General features: G+C 45.7%; 1 protein-coding gene across 6 annotated transcripts in view; it reads right to left on the reverse strand.

The window, feature by feature from the left end:
• Positions 1–17,711, reverse strand: part of OPCML (opioid binding protein/cell adhesion molecule like) — a 1,134,040-nt gene that overhangs the window by 526,569 nt on the left and 589,760 nt on the right. For 3 of the 6 annotated variants that reach the window (XM_019037340.3, XM_004052457.4, XM_004052458.4), the window contains exon 1: positions 1,804–2,717. In XM_019037340.3, coding sequence (XP_018892885.2) covers positions 1,804–1,970 — 167 coding nt within the window. In that variant the 5' untranslated portion in view covers positions 1,971–2,717. Of the gene's footprint in view, positions 1–1,803; positions 2,718–17,711 lie in introns of those variants that run through there. The other 3 variants (XM_019037341.3, XM_019037338.4, XM_019037337.3) reach the window with 2 other exon arrangements.

Raw genomic sequence — 17,711 nt, forward strand, 5'->3', positions numbered from 1 at the left:
TTCTTTTTTTATTCCCATTCCCATTCCCAAGCCCAGCTGCTCAACATTAGAATTGAAGATCATGAAAACAGGCCAACAGCTAATAAAAAATTGGTAGATGGAAGCTGGCCCTCTGCTGGTGGAATAGTCTTATTGCATCTCAGAAAGCAGAAAGCTCAAGTTTTGAAGTTTCTGGTTTAATTTTGGGGGACAGGAAGAGGACAGAGGATTTTGGAAAATTCAGGACTGAGATCCTATTCAATGCTAGACCTCTTTGCCCCCAGTGGCACATTAGATGGTAAAGAGGTGTGTGACAGCATCAACATCCCTGAACACTGGTAATATTTACTGACATTTTCTTGGTTAACATGTATTATAACCCGTGTGCTGCTTATATCTTTAAGCCAAATAGTTCACTGCAAATGCATATTGGGAAATGTTCCCTGATTCCTCATGGGACCTTCTTTGAAGCAATGAAGTAGGGATATTACATTCTATTCTGGGGCAGGCTGAGTGGTACCCACATGGCCAGGAGGACTTTTCCTTCACATCTCCAGGAAGGGCCTCTCTATTCTCCTTTTTTCTCCATTTGCTTTGGGCTTCTGAGAAACAGCACACAGGATTCTGGGACCTGTTCTCTAACTAAAAAGAAGATCCAGCTAAGTATCACCCAAAGTGGCAGAATCCAATCTTCACCCTTGGGCTTAGAAAAAGAATTCTGGTGTCCCAGAGACAGGTCTTTCCTCCTCCAGGGAGAGGCTTGTCTAGATGCAGGAAAGGTTCCACCAGAAAAGCCAAGGGAGGAACAGGAAGAACCCCCACCGTCACACTCTCCTACGGGAAGCCAGGCATTTTGGCTGCAGAATCTGGGTCAGGATGTTTTATTTTCACCATAACCATCAAAGTCATAGGCAGGGCAAATGCATTCGCCCTGTGTACATTGTGAGACATAGTTAAGCTGGGACGTCCCTGAATCAGTCTCCTAGGACCAGAACTGCCTCATTAAAGGGATAAAAGATGATATCTGCTGAGCTGGTGGAAAGTGGTGGCTGCATTTTTATTAAAGTATCTGCTGCAGCAAGCCCAGTCCCCAAAGGTTCATATTCCAAGATTCTCCACCTCTCTGCCTGGAGCATGCAAGTGATTCTCTGTAACTCATTAAGGTAAAACAAAAAGCTCTCCTATTGTGCTTTGCACACAGGAGTGATGTTGTTGCATAAAAGCTACATGTTTCCTTTCCTTGGACCCAGTCTGCAAAAATAAAACTGCTATCATAATTTACAATAGGAACCCTAGGAGCACTACACCAGGTTTGGCACGAGTGCTGGGTCTTGAGGAGACTCATAACAGGCCGTGGCCTGACACTGGTAATTCCACAGCCTTACATTTGAGGTGCATCTCTGATAAGGGCTAGCCTGGTGGTCCTGAGGACGATCCTGCCTCATCATGTACCTTCTGGCCTGTGACAGCCATCCAAGGGGCTCAGGCTAGCCCCCCAGTATTTCAAACCCATGCACTCATGTTCTCATCATGGTGCCCACGCAGGAGAGAATCTAGCCTGTCATGGCTTCAAAGAACCATGGAGTCCCACACGTGGACTTCAAGGTTCACGCATAAGATCCTGGACCAGCATAGCCGGAGCACAGGACAAACCTGTCCCGGGGCACGGCAGTCGGCACGGCAGCACGCAAGCGGACGCCCCTCGGGCCTGCACAAGGCCCTCTCACGCTCCGGTCTCCCATGGAGCCTTCTGCCCACTCTTCCCACCTCTCCCCAGCGACCACAGCCCAGGGGCTCGGCCCCCGCGGAAGGACAGCTCCCTACCTGAGGGTGGCGCTCTCCCCCTGCCGGACCGTCACGTTGTCCATAGCTTTGGGGAAGGTGGCATCTCCGCTGCGCACGGGCACTCCTGTGGGTACAAGGAACAGCAGCCTGAGAGACACGACCACGAGGCACTTCCAGGGCAGGAACAGGTACCCACAGACCCCCATTCTCGACAGCCACAACTTCCCAGAACTCCGGCAGCCGCACGGTCCTGGTCCCCCGCCCCGCGCACCAGCCGGCTCGGGAAGCGGTGCGGGGAAGAGGGAAGGGGCAGAGCTCGCCAGGAGCAGGGGGAAGGAGAAGAGAGGAGTCCAGGCTCTCCGGCGTCTAAGAATTCTTCCTCAGATCCTGCCTCAGCTTTCCAGCCTAGCAGAACCAGATGCCCCCTCCTGCATCCGAAAAGAGCTTTCTTGACGCTCCCCTGGGGAGGAGGGAGGCAGCCAGGAGGGGAGAGGAAGAAGCAAGGTGCGGGGATGAAGGTCACAGATTGCGCTTTCTCTGCCTCTCTCTCTTCGAGACGCTACTTTAAGATTCAGTTGGGCACGTTCTGCAGAGCTCTGGCATCAAAAGTTTATAACCCAAAGAAGAAGGCAAGTGTCTCTGACATACAGGAGCTGTCATAAAAAGCTGCGGCTTCAAGGAGAGGAGGAAATGTTTTATTAGATCACACACATGTACAGATGTACGTGTCCCCCAGCCCCAAGTCTCTCATCTGGAACCCCAAGGCAGCAAAAAGTTCCAAGGCGGGGACGCGCAGCCGGCGCAGCCAGGGTCGTCCGGTCGGTGGCCGTCCTCTGCAGCCCGGTCGGCGACTCGCGGCCAGCGGGGGGAGCGCCGCCCGGCGCAGGCTCCGGGCGCACGGGGAGCTGGGCGGACGGCGGCCCCCGCCTCCTCCGGGGACGCGGCACGAGACGCGGGGACGCGCGGACGCCACGCTCAGCGGCCGCCCCCGGCCTCCGCGCCGCCTTCCTCCCGGGAGCAGCCCTGACGCGCGCGGGCCCGGACCGCCGGGGTTGTCATGGCAGCAGCTCCATCCCTGACCGCCACTTTCTCCCGGTGCCGCCTCGGAGCGAGCGGGCTGGCGGGCGGCGCGGACTGCGCGCTCATCCCGACGGGCAGGCGCGGGGCGCGGGTCGCGGGTCTCGGGCGCCCACCTTAACCTCCGCCGCGCCCACCGGGCTGGGGATGCCTGCGGGGATGAGCCCGCACCGCGCCCACTTCGCTCCGTCCCGACACCGGCGCCAGCGGAGAGAACGCGGCGCCCCTCGCAGTGGCTTCCCCTACAGAGGGGCGGGGTGGGGGGAGCGGGGAGGGAGAGGGGAGGGCGGGAGAGGGAGTTCTGGGGAAAGCAGCAAATTGAAAACTGACACTGGCACCTTCCCTCGCCGATGCCAGCGCAGAAGTTGCCAAACCCCGCCCTGGAGAGCTGAACTACCCTGCCCACGCCAGATGGGGCACCGGTGTGCGTGTCCATCGCGCTGCGAACGGCTCCCCGCCCAGCCAAGTCCAGCCCTGACGGCGCGCTGTCCTGGGCCCGCGCAGAGGTGGAGTGGACCCACCTCCGAGGACCCACCTCGGAAACGCCCGTGCCCCTCCACTGGACGCCTGTCCCCAAAGTGGCAAATCTCAATTTCTCCTTAAAACACAGCATGCAACATTGTCCCTGTCCTACACCTTATCGCGGTAAAAAGCAAGGGCTGGGAAAAACACAGCAGATCCTAAAAAGTAGTAGGACTGATCCTCCTAAAACCCCTCACAGGAAGCGGCGCCGCAGTGGTGCTGGGAGGTGACTGGGTGCTTTTGGAGGCCAGCCTCCCCCTTTCTTTGGTCTCGGATTTGTCTCTTTCTGCTCTAAACCCCAGAGCTCCGCTTCCCTTGGGCCCCTCAGGAGGCCCTCTCCGCTCCCCTGGCAGAAGCCTCCCCGTTGTATTCTAATTTAATGGTTGCTATGTGCATCTGCTCTACTGTATTTTTTTCTCAGAGCCTTTTGTTAAATTAGACTGGGCTTTGCACAATTGGCAAAATGAAATTTAATTCAAAAATAAGCATTAAGCTCTTATCGTTTATTACTTTAGTTGCTGAAGGATACAAAGGCATACTACTTGCTTTCAGTTCTGAGAGAACGAGCACAAATAAATACTGCCCCATTCCCCATTCTAAAAGGGTTAGCCCACATATATGTGTAGGTCTAAAATTTTTAATTAGAGCATCTTACCTAGAAGGGAGAATACTTATCACTAATTATATCAGCTATAGTGAAACATATATAGTCATATGCTGCTTATGGAGGGGGATACAGTCTGAGAACTGTCTTTAGGAGATTTTGTCATTGTGTGACTATCCTAGTGTGTACTTCCATAAACCTAGATGACACAGCCTACTACACACCTAGGCTGTATGGTAGAGCCTATTGCTCCTTGGCTGCAAGCCTGTACAGCATGCTACTGTACTGAATACTACAGGCAATTGTAACACAATAGTAAGGATTTGTGTATCTAAACACAGAAAATGTGCAATAAAAATACAGTACAAAAGATTAAAAAATGGTACATCTGTACAGGACATTTGCCGTGGACGGAGCTTGCAGAACTGGAAGTTGCTCTGGGTGAGTCAGTGAGTGGGTGGGGAATGGAGGCCTAGGACATTACTGCACACCACCATAGTCTTCATAAACACTATATAATTAGGCTACCCTAAATTTATCAAAACATATTTTTCTTTCTTCAATAATAACTTTAGCCTATTGTAACTTTTTAACTTTATACACTTTGAATTATTTTAACTTTTTGACTGTTGCATGATAACATTAGCTTAAAACACAAACACGTTGTACAGTTGTACAAAAATATATTCTTATATCCTTATTCTAAGCTTTTTTCCACTTTTTTTTGTTTGTTTGTTTTTGAGACGGAGTCTCGCTCTGTCACCCAGGCTGGAGTGCAGTGGCGCAATCTCGGCTCACTGCAAGCTCCGCCTCCCGAGTTCATGCCATTCTCCTGCCTCAGCCTCCCAAGTAGCTGGGACTACAGGCGCCCGCCACCACGCCCAGCTAACTTTTTGTATTTTTAGTAGAGACGGGGTTTCACCGTGTCAGTCAGGATGGTTTCGATCTCCTGATCTCGTGATCCGCCCGCCTCGGCCTCACAAAGTGCTGGGATTACAGGTGTGAGCCACTGCGCCCGGCCTACTTTTTAAATTTTTTTTGCTAAAAACTAAGACACAAATACACACATTAGCCTAGGCCTACATGGAGTCAGGATGATCAGTATCAGTGTCTTCTGCCTCCACATTTCCTCACACTGGAAGAGCTTCAGGGGCAACAACATGCATGGAGCTGTCATCTCCTATGATGGCAATGCCTTCTTCTAGATCCCTCCTGAAGGACCTGCCTGTGGCTGTTTTACAAACACCTTTCTAAAATAAGTGGCAGGAGCATACTCTAAGGATAAAAAGCATAGTATAGTAAACATAAAAACTAGTAACAGTCGTTTATATTTGTTATCAAGTATTATGTACTGTACGTATTTACATGTGCTGGACTTTCATGGGACCGGCAGCATAGTAGGGTTTGTTTACACCAGCGTCACCACCAACACCTGAGCAACACGTTGAGCTAAGACATTAAGATGGCTACAGTGTCACTGGAGGATGAGAAGTTTTTAGTTCCACTGTAATCTTTTCTATACCACTGTCATATATGCGGTCTGTCATTGACAGAGCATTGTTACACAGTGCTCCACTGGGTTAGGTCCTTTCCAGAAAGCAGGTATGACAAAGGCAGCAGTGGGGTCCAGGTCTCATCCATAAGCTCCCGAGGTACAAGGCTTTGGGGAGTTGTGATGCAGAGAGGAGAGGCTGGGGGCTCAGGGAGCAGCCCCACAACCTATTTTGGGATTTCCTACTAGCTTTCATGACACATGTCTTTTCTCAAGACTTGAGTGAACCCGGGTTTCCTGATTGACATTGTACTTCAACCTCTCAACTCTGAGTTCTAGTCTAGTATCACCAGATGGGAAAGGCTCTTTTTCATACTTTAATTTGTGTAAAGCTGAGAACCTGAGGCCGGGCTTATGATTTTCTTCAGTTGCAGAGTTTAGAGCTTGAACACAGGTGGGTGGCAGCCGTGGAGTTGGGTCAGGCTGCCCCTCAAGGCTGGCAGCTCTGCCACTTGGTTGTAGGGCATTCAGCTCCCTTCCTCTCTCCTGGACCTGCTGGTTCTATCGCTTCTCAAGAGACGAAAATGGAGCCGTTGCTCAATCAACTCATGAAAGAGTGCTTGAGACAGGAAGAGTTATTAAGGAAAACGAGAAAGGCTAGGACAGCATGAGGTTCCCGATAGGAAAAGAATGGCTGAGGCAAGTAAAGAAGAGCAGCAGAGATGGACAGAAGCGAGGTGTAAATTTTCTTAATATATAATAAGTCTTGCTCTTGCAAAGAAATAAACCAAGTATCCCATTTTGTTGCACAGCTGGGTCCCCTGAAATAAGGTATCTGGAGTCCTAAGGAAGAGGGCCTGTGTCTATTTCCTTCTGTAACAGCATTTCCTAGCTCAATATTTCTGAGTGAATAAACGGGCTCAACTCATGGGCTAGCAAATCAGAGAAATGACTGCAAAGGTCTCATTTAATGTTAATCTCTGTGAGCCTACCGTTGTGTGGGAGAGACTTCATTCCTCTGTAGGACACTGCTGTAGACTAGTCTGTGCATTTATAGAATATAAGGATGAGACTAAATTGAAATTAGAAACAGAAAATGAGCTGAGGTTCACAATGAAAAGGACTAAGTAGTTTATGTCAGAACTTTTCTAGGAAATGCTTGGCTGAGTATCATGACACGGTGGCCCCTAGTGAAACCCTCTTAGACATGTGGAAACATATATAAAGACAAATTAACATCATGACTAAGAGTATCCCTTATCAGAAATGCTTGAGACCAGAAGTGTTTCAGATTTTGAATTATTTTAAATTTTGGAGTCTTTGCATTATACTTACTGTTGAGTGTCCCAAATCTGGACATCTCAAATTCAATATGCCCCAGTGAGCATTTCCTTTGAGCACCATGTCTGTCCTCAAAAAGTTTCGGATTTTTGCATTTGGGATGCTCAACCTATACTACTTTTAAAGTTATATTGTCTGTTCAGATGCTGACTTGTCATCTCTCTAGCTGCCTGGCAGGTACCCAGGAATACCTATCCCACCTATGTTACAGGGTTTGAGGTTTCTTGAAATGTACCAGGCATGTTTTAAAATCAAGGCTGGTAAGAAGACAGACACAGAGACGACTGCCTTGAAAGATGAGTTTATTCCTTACAGTTCCCAAGAGGAGGGGCACACTGTGCCATGCTGGACCACATGGGGAGGCACCAGGGTTGGTCAGGAGGCAGAAGGAGTGAGAGGAAGGCCTAGCACAGGGTCTTTATTATGATTTCCATGGGAATAAATAGGGGAGGCAAGGTAGGCAAACTTCAGCAAGCTTAGGATTGTAAAGTTTGAATATTTCTGGCAGGCTCTGTGTTACGGCAGTGGGGGTGGTTCTAGTGGTTCTGTACCTGGCCCTGGGGTGATCTAGGGCAAGGGCAATATTGATTTGGTGTGTGAGCATTAGATAAAAGAAATGTGTGGGGTATGGGTTTTGGATGGATTGGGTTTCTCATAAAGGGCAGGTTCACAGGCAAGTTTTTTATTATCTCTAGGAATTAGCTAGCCCTAGGAGGGACAGTCTTTCCAGAATTAGCAAGACCCAGGATATCAAAGCATCATAAAATACAGAACATAAAAAACATAATTAATACAAGGGACAATTAATGACATAATGCATGCAACATTTCACCAAATTACTTGGCACACTGGAAAATTTAATAATCATGAATTATCGTTATGTAGCCAAACTCCCATTTTCACATGATAATGATTTGTGACATAAAAAAAGATGGGAGTGAAAGGTTATAAATGCCCTATGTACAAACTAGAGATTCTACTCAGACCTACAGAAGTCTCGTTTATGACAATTTGTAACAGAAAATGCAAAGTTGTATCCCGATTACAGGGCTGTAATGATCACAACAGAGACCACTGGCTAGCCAGAGAAAAGTAATTATGAACAAGCTTGAGAATAGGAATCCTTGCCAGAGGGAACTTTCTCAGGTAGGAGAAAGAGCTGCAAAGAAGGCAAAGAGTTGTAAAGAACCCTAGGGATTTCCAGGCCAGTATTCAGGTGACTCTAGCAACTTGAAACTGACAGGTAGTATCTGCAACCTGGAGAAGATAGAATGTCCCAGAGAAGCTACATGAAACGTAAGGCGACCCACCTGGGAAAAACACCCGTAAAAAGTCTAATCACATTATTGCATTTCAAATTGGCTTAAATAAGATTGTAGGCCTATAATATTCCTATGTATATGTGGACTGTGTCTGGTGATGGAACGTAGCTCGTGACACTGAAGAGATGCATCCTGTAAGAAGCAGCTGAACAATGGTGCACACAACTCACGAACCCACAATTATGGAGAAAGACAAAGGGGAGGTGGGCCTTGTTGGGCAGCAACTTCTGTTCAGAACCTAAACTGAGCTGACTGAGTACTGCTGCTGCTTTGGGTATGGATGGATACTTCCAGCCAGTATCCTGGGCTGTGAAAACTCTCTTGCTTGCGGCAGGACATTATCTGCCTTATAGTCTTTGACGGATCAGTCTCACACAGAGGGCGATAACCAAGACTAACAGTCAAAGAAAGAAACCAATTTAAAAATGACAAAAAACGTAACACGATTTTTACTTATTCATTTATGAATTCATTTACTAATTCTGTAAATATGTATGACACACCTATTTTATGTTGGACACTGTTCTAGGGACTGAAGATGCAGTAATTAATGAGATCAGCTTTATTATATGCTTTTCTGCACGGGTGTGTAAGCAGTGTTGAAGGAGGGTGAAAGAGACCATAAAAAGTAAACAGATGCAAATATTTAGATTGTGCTACAAGCTATACATTAAGAAAAGGTGTGATGATGTGGGAAGAGCAAAAAATCAAATAGCCAGGGGAAGCCTCTCTGAAGAGGGAGCGTTTGACCTGAGTCCTGACTGATCGGCTGAGTGAAGGTTGGAGCTGAGCAAACAAACACCATAGAGGCACATGGCAGAGGTAGCCCGCTAGCCCCAGCGGCAGATGAAGGTGCAGCTGCGCTGGGCCTTGAAGGTCACAGTAACTGTTTTGGAATTGGCTCTAAGGGCAGTGCGATAACGTTGGAAACATTGTAGTGGAAAAGGGACGGGTTGTGATTGAAAAATTTTTCACGTCACTTTGACCGCTGTGTACAGGACTAGATTGCAGGGGTACAGAGTAGAAGCAGAGGGCAAGACAGGAGCAGCAGAGGCCAGAGACGATGGCAATGAAGACACAGAATGATGGAGAGGTGAGGGGTGCATTCCTGAAGAATAGTAGTTAGGACTTCCCGAGATTGGGGATTGAGAAAAAGAGAGCGATTGAGGAAGATTTGGGTAACTAGCTGCATTTTACAACTACCTGTAATGAGGATGATGCCAGAAGGAACGGGTTTAAGGAGGCAGGAATTGAAGAATGAATAAAGAGTTCTGATTAAGTTGCGAAGCTATCACCTCTATGAGACAGTCAAATGGAGACATCAGGACGACAGTGGGAGAAAGATTTGAAGCTTAGCGTGGAGGACTGAGGGTGATGCTACTGTCTCATTGAAAGCTTGCTTTCCTAATTGTCATAAAAAATAGTGGTAAAGCTCTGCTGTGTGCATTTTTGGAAGGGGGCATATTATCCATGGAACCCTCAATCTGAATCTAGAGGCTCCTCTGCCTTTGTTCATAATTCGGAAATAGGCGCCTTCCCCCAACCCCGTGAGATGTAACCTATTTCACTCCATTTAGTTGTCTCTTAATGTATCTCCTCTACTTGGTCACAACTCATCTTTTGAGAGTAGTCTCTAACATCATTTGGAGATGAGGCCATGAAGTTATCACTGCTTTTAAGAAAACAGGAAAATGCTGCTCACTGACCCTTAATGTGAGTCGAAGGACCTGGGTTTAAGACCTCGGCCTGTTTTGACTTCCCTGCTGTGATCACCTGCTGTGATCTAGGTGGACTGTGTGCCTGCGCTCTAGAGTGCAGCCAGGAAAACTGGAGCAAACACAGGGCAGTCAGGCGTCAGTCCCAGCCCCACCTCTGCAGCTCACTATCTGTGGGACTTTACACAAGCTCCTTACATTCACTCACCTTGCAGCTGCCACCTCTGTAAATGGAGACCACCATAGCAATGAATCCGTAGAGTACTTGTGAGTGTACGTCTTAGTCAGCTCAGGCTGCCATAACAAAATACTGCAGACTAGGTGGCCTCACAGGAATCGGTTTTCTCACAGTGGCACAGGCTGCAAGTCTGAGATCAGGGTGCCAGCATGAACATGCTCCGACGAGGGCTCTCTTTCTGGCTTGAGACAGCTACCTTCTTGCTCTGTGCTCACATGGGGAAGAAAACTCTCTCTGTTCTTAGAAGGCGGCCAGTTCTAAGGGATTAGGGCCCCATCCTTCTGACCCCTTTAACTTTAATCACCTCCTAAAAGCCCTATCTCTAAGTAGAGTCACATTGGTGCTCAGAGTTTCAACATACGAATTTTGGGGGCCATGATTCAGCCGACATCAGTGTTAAGTGAAATACTGCATGTAAAATAATTGGCATCATGCCTGGCACTCACTAAGTCCATAATAAATGCTAGTTATTACTGCCTACAGAAAGAGGCCTAATTCCCCATTGTCACAAGTTTCTTCTCTGAAGTATCTCTGTGGGCAGATAAGCTGTACAGAGCAAGACACAAAAATTCCCAAGGTGTCCAAAGGCTTTTTTTCTGTGTGTGTATATAATAAAAGAAACAGGACAGGTTTTTCTCCAAGTTTGAAGAAGAGGCCACTTTAGAATTAGACGTTGCCTAAAAATGAAAAGGCTTCTGTGGTTATTAATAAGCTTTTATTTTGCCCTGGAGGTGCTGTCCAGATGAGGATGGCTATTGGGGAATCTGGGATCACACAGAAATATCTGCATTTATCTAATAAAATTTGTATTCAGTTATAAAAGCAATTTCAAACTGTTATTCATAAATAGGGAAGACTTACAGCTTGTGTTTATCTGAGAGAAGATTGTACCCAGCTGTTCCATGTGTGTATTAGGGAGACATATAAAGTGAGAAGCCTGGGTCTGATGCGTATTTGTATGACAGAAACCAACCTCAGTCAGTGTGGACCCAGTGGAGTGGAGTGGCCGAGAAGACATGGTGGCTTAGCTTGAAGAAGGTGGCTCTCTGGGGCCCTCTGGTCATGGAGCTCTAGTGAACTCAAAATGTGTTGTGGTGAACAGAGTGGTAAGAATCGACGGGGGCTTCCGTTTTTAGGCTAAGAAAGTCACCAGAAAGGGAATTACATACCACAGAACACAACACTTTGGATGAGACACAAGTACTGTCCTCTAAAAAACCCAAACCAATCCCTATATGATAGCTGCTTGCACAATTAATGCAGGAAATCCATGTGGAACCTTGCTTCTCATTCTTGTTTGCACACTTCCAAAACTGATGCAAATACACATTCATTGGTTTTCCTAGTCAGCTGCTAACCTAAGGGCAGAATTCAGGCCCCTTAAATCCCAACCTGCTTCTCTTTTCCATCACAGACCACATCACATCCTTTTCAACCTAGAATGCATCTGCCTGGACTGATGGAAGGAACCAACATCGTGCATGAATTAAAATGCCTGGCTTCCAATCCCAGCTCTGCTACTTCCAAGCAGGGCGATCCTCTGAGTTTGTGTCCCCTCCTCTGTGAGCGGCGTGCATGAGAACTTCCTCACAGGATGGCTGTGAGCGTGGTGATGCATGGAAAAGTGCCCTTCCCAGAGCCTGGAACGATGGCAGCCCTCCATGATGGGGGATGGTCAATTCCCTTTTTCCATCCTTAATGCCAGAATGATGAAGTAGGCAAAACCAAAGCAAACAAAACAACAAAAATAACCAAGTAGACAAACAAAAGTAACATGACAACAAAAAAAACTTTAAAATAAACAAGCCAACCTAAGGCATGTAAGATTTACGCTGTAAAAAGTTATCTATGAGGTTCCCCAAGGCTTAGAGAGTGATCTATTGAGAACTTTAGAATCTAAGGAGTATAACATCAGCCCCTAGCCTACTCTTTTTCCTTCCAAGTTTCTGTGTGTATTGCATGCATGTAAACTCTCTGTCTCTCATTATAATTGCAAGGTCCCCGAGAACAGAGTTTTTATTTTGCTTATCCCTGATTCCTCTGCTACAGACCAGGGCCCAGTACAGAGTAAGTATTCAGCAAATATTTGCTGCACGAGAGAACTGATGTCCACTCTCCACAGTTTGCAGAAACTCCGTGAAGCTGTCAGCCAAAGATCCAGTGCCATTCCCACTAAGGAACTCTCTTAGTATCCTTCTCCTTCCCTCCCTGGACCCCAAAGCCTCAACTGTGGGGAGGCATGGGCATCAACTACATTAAAGCATTTCATTCTAGAAAGGCTGGAGAACCCTATAAAGGGACCGATTTCTGCAAGCCATACAATAAAATCAGCCTCATTACTTTATAGTCACACCTCATATAGTTCTATAAATCAAATAACAAAAACCATTAGATTGAGACCTACAAGCCATAAAATGTGTTTTTTAAATGTTCAGTACCATTATTACAGTCTTACCCCTCCCCGGTCTCACTATAATATCTAACAGAATGACCATGACAGGTGGAAAATGGATTCTTCCTCCCCAGGGAACCCAGAGTGTGGAGGAGAGAATGCCACTGGAGGTAGGTTTGCCAGGCTCTAAATCTGGACCTGCCCCCTGAGAGCTGGGGGTCCCCAGCAATGGACCAGGCTTCTCTGAGCCCAGGATTCCTCCTTGGTTGCATGGGAAAAACAACACTTTTTTATTTAAAGAACTGAGCAAAATGTATGTAAGGTGGCTTGCAGAGAGCTTGGCATATAGGTGGTACTCCATGACTGGCTGCTCCTTATGGGGCTGTACCCACTTCCTGCTAAAATGAATCTGATTTTCTGGGTCTTAGAGACGAGCTAGAACTTGTGTTTTGTGTAATATGTCAGTTACTTGAAATCATATCTCTCTTGCCAAACTTTTTTTATATTGTTCATTTATTTTGTTAACTAATTCACTACTTCATTTAAACATTCTTTCTTGGGTTTTTTGTTTGTTTTGTTTGTTTTTTTGTTTGTTTAGTTTTTTGTTTGTTTTGGTGGGAGGACCAATGTTCATTGACCATCTAGGCATTTTGCTTGGCCTGGAAAGCCAAAGAACATGGTGTGTTACCTGCCCTCAAGGAGTTTATAGTCTAGTAGAAGAGATAAATCAGGTATCATAGTATGGTATGAGAAGATTAAAAATATGTACAGCATGCTACAGGTTCTCAAAATGAGGCCATTAAAATTAGATCAGGGTTCTTGGAAAGCTGCTCAAAGGAAAAGACTCCTCAAAGGAAAAGTTCACTTTTAAGGACTGGGTAGGACTGACTGCCATGTGGCTTCTGATTTTGGCAGATGAGTGAACAGCGTCACCAATCCCAGAGACATAGTAATAGTTGATACTGAGTAGAGGGCAGGGTGTTAAACATTGAACTTGAGGTGCTGGTGAAACATCCGAGTAAAAATATGCTGTTGGCATTTGGATATTTTGGTGTTGAGCCTGAGCAAGAGACAATGTTTACAGTCATAGATTTTGGAATCATCTTTGCATACATGGGAGCTGAAGCCCTGGGTACTAATGAAGTCACTGAGCAAGAGCAGGAGTGAGAAGAAATGTGGCATTAAGTGTGAATTCTGAGCAACGCAAACACATGGGGTAAGAGGAAAAAGGGCTCATGAGGAAGCCTGAGGAATGGCCAAAAAAATAGAAGGAAACCCAGCATCGGTGCCCACACAGAAATCAGGGAGGAGACCTTTAAGAAGAAAAGAGTGGCTAGTGGCGTCCACTACGAGAGAATTCAGGCTAGCAGAGGACAGACAACCATGCTCTTGATCTGCCACAGTGGAGGGCACTGATGAATTTTGCAGAAGCTGTTTTGTTGCTGAGGCAGCAGAAGTGAGGCAGTGGTGAGCTGAGGAATGAGTGGAACCCCAGGTGTGGAGAAAACAAATGCGGTCCAGGGTGTCGAGCTTAGCTGTGAAAACATGCTGGACGGAGATGGGGATCTGGGGGAGGCTGGCACGGTTTTGTCTTATTTCATCTTCAGCATGAGAGTCCTGAATATTTCTTTAATGTGTCTGAAGGTGAAGAGCTCCTTCAAGGTGTTGTACAGCTGCCTGTGTTCATCACAGCATTTCGTACACCGTTGATGATTAATAAACATATACAGGATGAATTGTTTCAGGTCAAAACATTTCCATCTCTGGACCCATTCAGATGCAGACCAACCAACCAATATTTAAAATATAGTGACAGTTGTCATTGTCATCATCATCATCATCATCCTACCAGCAGCCCAGACACTAGAACATACACCTGACAGATGCTATCTAATGTAATCCTGTTAACACCTCTATAAGGAAGGCATTATTTGATAAAGCAATATATAGAGAAGAAAGGTTACTCCTAGTCATTTCTAGAAGTGCAAGGTAGAAAATGCTGAATCTGGCTGGGCGCGGTGGCTCATGCCTGTAATCCCAGCACTTTGGGAGGTTGAGGCAGGCGGATCATGAGGTCAGGAGTTCGAGACCAGCCTGACCAACATGGTGAAACCCCACCTCAACTAAAAATACAAAAATTAGCAGGGCATGGTGGTGTGTGCCTGTAATCCCAGCTGCTCAGGAGGCCGAGGCAGGAGAATCGCTTGAACCCGGGGAGGCAGAGGTTGCAGTGAGCCGAGATCGCACCATTGCACTCCAGCCTGGATGACAGAGCAAGACACCATCTCAAAAACAAAACAAAGAAAATGCTGAACCTTTTCCTATTTCCCTCAACGTTCATTGCTGTATTACCAGCACCCAGAATAATTCCTGGCATATAGTACATTTCCAATCAATATTTATTCAATTAATAATAAAAATAATTATGTATCTCTAACCCATACCCTCCAGTCTCACAGATATCATAGCTATTCAAGATTCATGTACCAAATATTAAATAATCAAAGATATTTGTCCACATTTGGACACTGGATTTTATCAGTGGCAAATTAGCTAGAGGTGGAGAACAGGAATTAGAGTGATTCAGTTTGTTTTGTGCCCATACACTACTGATGTTGGAACACACTATTTACATGGTAAGAAGTTAATCACGGTGGAAAAGCAGGTAGCCGTACCACGTGGCTAACAAGCAATGAAGATCAGCTTCAGGTATTAGGATTCTAATCAATAAAACAGAGCCAGATTCATCAGAAACATTGCTTGTGATTTCCATAATTATTGTGATATATTGTAACTCAGCTTAGAGAGCAAGCTTCTCGTAACGTGTGTTTACGTGATAGTGCCCCGCCTTTATTCACAGACATACTCTCAGGGTCTCTCATATGCTCTTGTGTTCTGGGCATGCTTGACACAGCATTTTTATTGTAGGTTTTGACCAAAACCTCAAACATTTTGGTAGAAACCCACAATAAATTGGGTTTTGACCAAATTGGATTGGACAGTTTCTAAAAATTCTGCTGGGCTGTATGCATCCTCACCACCACCACACTTATGTTAGACAACAGTACCTTGGATCTGTCTCTGACTAGCCTCTTTTCATCCACTAATGCCCCATACCCACTCCTTAACCCAGCACTGACATTGTATTCTGTATTCGACCCTAAAAGCTTTCTTCTCCTCCCAGCAACTCTAGTTTCCTGTCTTGGCTGGTTGGAATCAGTTTTACAAAGATAGAGTCAGGGAAAAATAAAACAAGGCCAGGCATGGTGGCTCACAGCTATAATCCCAGCACTTTGGGAGGCCAAGGTGGGAGGGTTGCTTGAAGCCAAGGGTTCAAGGCCAGCCTGGGCAACATAGCAAGATCCTATCTCTACGAAAATTTAAAAAAATAGGCAGATGTGCTGCCTCATGCCTCTAGTCCAAGACACTTAACAGGCTGAGGTGGGAGGATCACTTGAGTCCAGGAGTTTGAGGCTGCAGTGAGCTATGATCATGCCACTGTATTCCAGTCTGGGCAACAAAGCAAGACCTTGTCTCAAACCAAAACCAAAACAAAACAGTCCCTCTGGGTCATGAGGCTCAAAATTTCCCATGATGGCAGGAAATGCAGTTCAGAAGACTGGGAAGGAAGGAGACGGAGAATCCATTGCTCATCCTCCTTCTTTCCTCCTCCAGGCATTAGAAAGTCTCCAGAAAATGGGTGTGAAGAAAATGGCAAAGAAGAAGCAAAAGAAAAGGAAAGAAAGGGGCGGGGGCATAACACGGGAGAGAAGCAGGATGGGGTCTGACTGTCTTACATAATCAGAGTTCTCCAGGGAAACACAACCAAGGGGAGATTTTATAGAGATGGATCCCAAGACAGAGGTAGAGATAAATAAATGTATATACTTAAATATATATTTATTTATAAATAAACAAACACACATACATATATATTGTGTGTACAGGCACACCTTGTTTTATTGTGCTTTGCTTCATTGTGTTTTGCAGATACTGGGTATTTCACAAATTGAAGGTTTGTGGCAACCCTGCATCAAGCAAGTCTATCGGCACCACTTTTTCCAGCAACATGCACTCACTCTGTCTCTGTGCCACATTTTGGTAACTATTGCAATATTTCAAACTTTCTCATTATATCTAGTAGTGATCAGTAATCTTTGATGTTACTATTTTAATTGTTTTGGGGCAGCACGAGCTGTGCTCATGTAAGACAGGAAACTTAATCAATAAATGTGTGTGTTCTGACTGCTCTAGCAACCAACCATTCCCCAGTCTTTCTCCTTCTCCTCAGGCCTCCCTATTCCCTGAGAAACAAAAATATTTAAAGTAGGCCAATTAATAACCCTACAAAGGCCTCTAAGTGTTCAAATGAAAGGAAGAGTTGCACATTCCTCATTTCAAATAAAACTCTGGAAATGATTAAGCTTAATGAAGAAGACAGGTTGAAAGCCAAGATAGGCTGAAAACTAAAGCTCTTGCACCAAAGAGTTAGTCAAGTTACGAATGCAAAGGAAAATTCCTGAAGGAAATTAAAAGTGCCACTCCAGTGAACACACAAATGATAAGAAAGCAGAACAGTCTTGCTGCTGACACAGAGAAGGTTTTGGTGGTCTTGATAGAAAGTCAAACCAGCCACAACATTCTATTAAGCCAAAGTCTAATCCAGAGTGAGGTTGTAACTCTCTTCAATTCTATGAAGGCTGAGACAGGTAAGGAAGCTGCAGAAGAAATGTTTGAAGCTAGCAGAGGTTAGTTGATGAGGTTTAAGGAAAGAAACCATCTTTATAACATAGAAGTACAAGATGAAGCAGCAGGTGCTTATGTAGAAGCTGCAGCAAGTAATCCAGAAGATTTAGCTAAGATCATTGATGAAGGTGGCTACACTCAACAGCAGATCTTCAGTGTAGCTGAAGCAACCCTGTGTTGGAAGAAGGTGCATTTGGGACTTTCATAGCTACAGAGGAGAAGTCAATGTCTGGCTTCAAAGCTTAAGGACAGGCTGACTCTCCGGTTAGGAGCTAATACAGCTGTTGACTTTAAGTGAAAACCAATACTCATTTATCATTCTGAAAATCCTAGAGCCCTTAAGAATCATGCCAAATCTACTCTGCCTGTGCTCCATAAATGGAACAACAGAGCCTGGATGACAGCATAACTGTTTACAACAAGGTTTACCTAATATTTTAAGCTCACTATTAAGACCTACTTCTCAGAAAAAAAAGATACCTTTCCAAATATCACTGC

This window comes from Gorilla gorilla, chromosome 9 (genome assembly GCF_029281585.2).
Source record: "Gorilla gorilla gorilla isolate KB3781 chromosome 9, NHGRI_mGorGor1-v2.1_pri, whole genome shotgun sequence".
Taxonomy (NCBI): domain Eukaryota; kingdom Metazoa; phylum Chordata; class Mammalia; order Primates; family Hominidae; genus Gorilla; species Gorilla gorilla.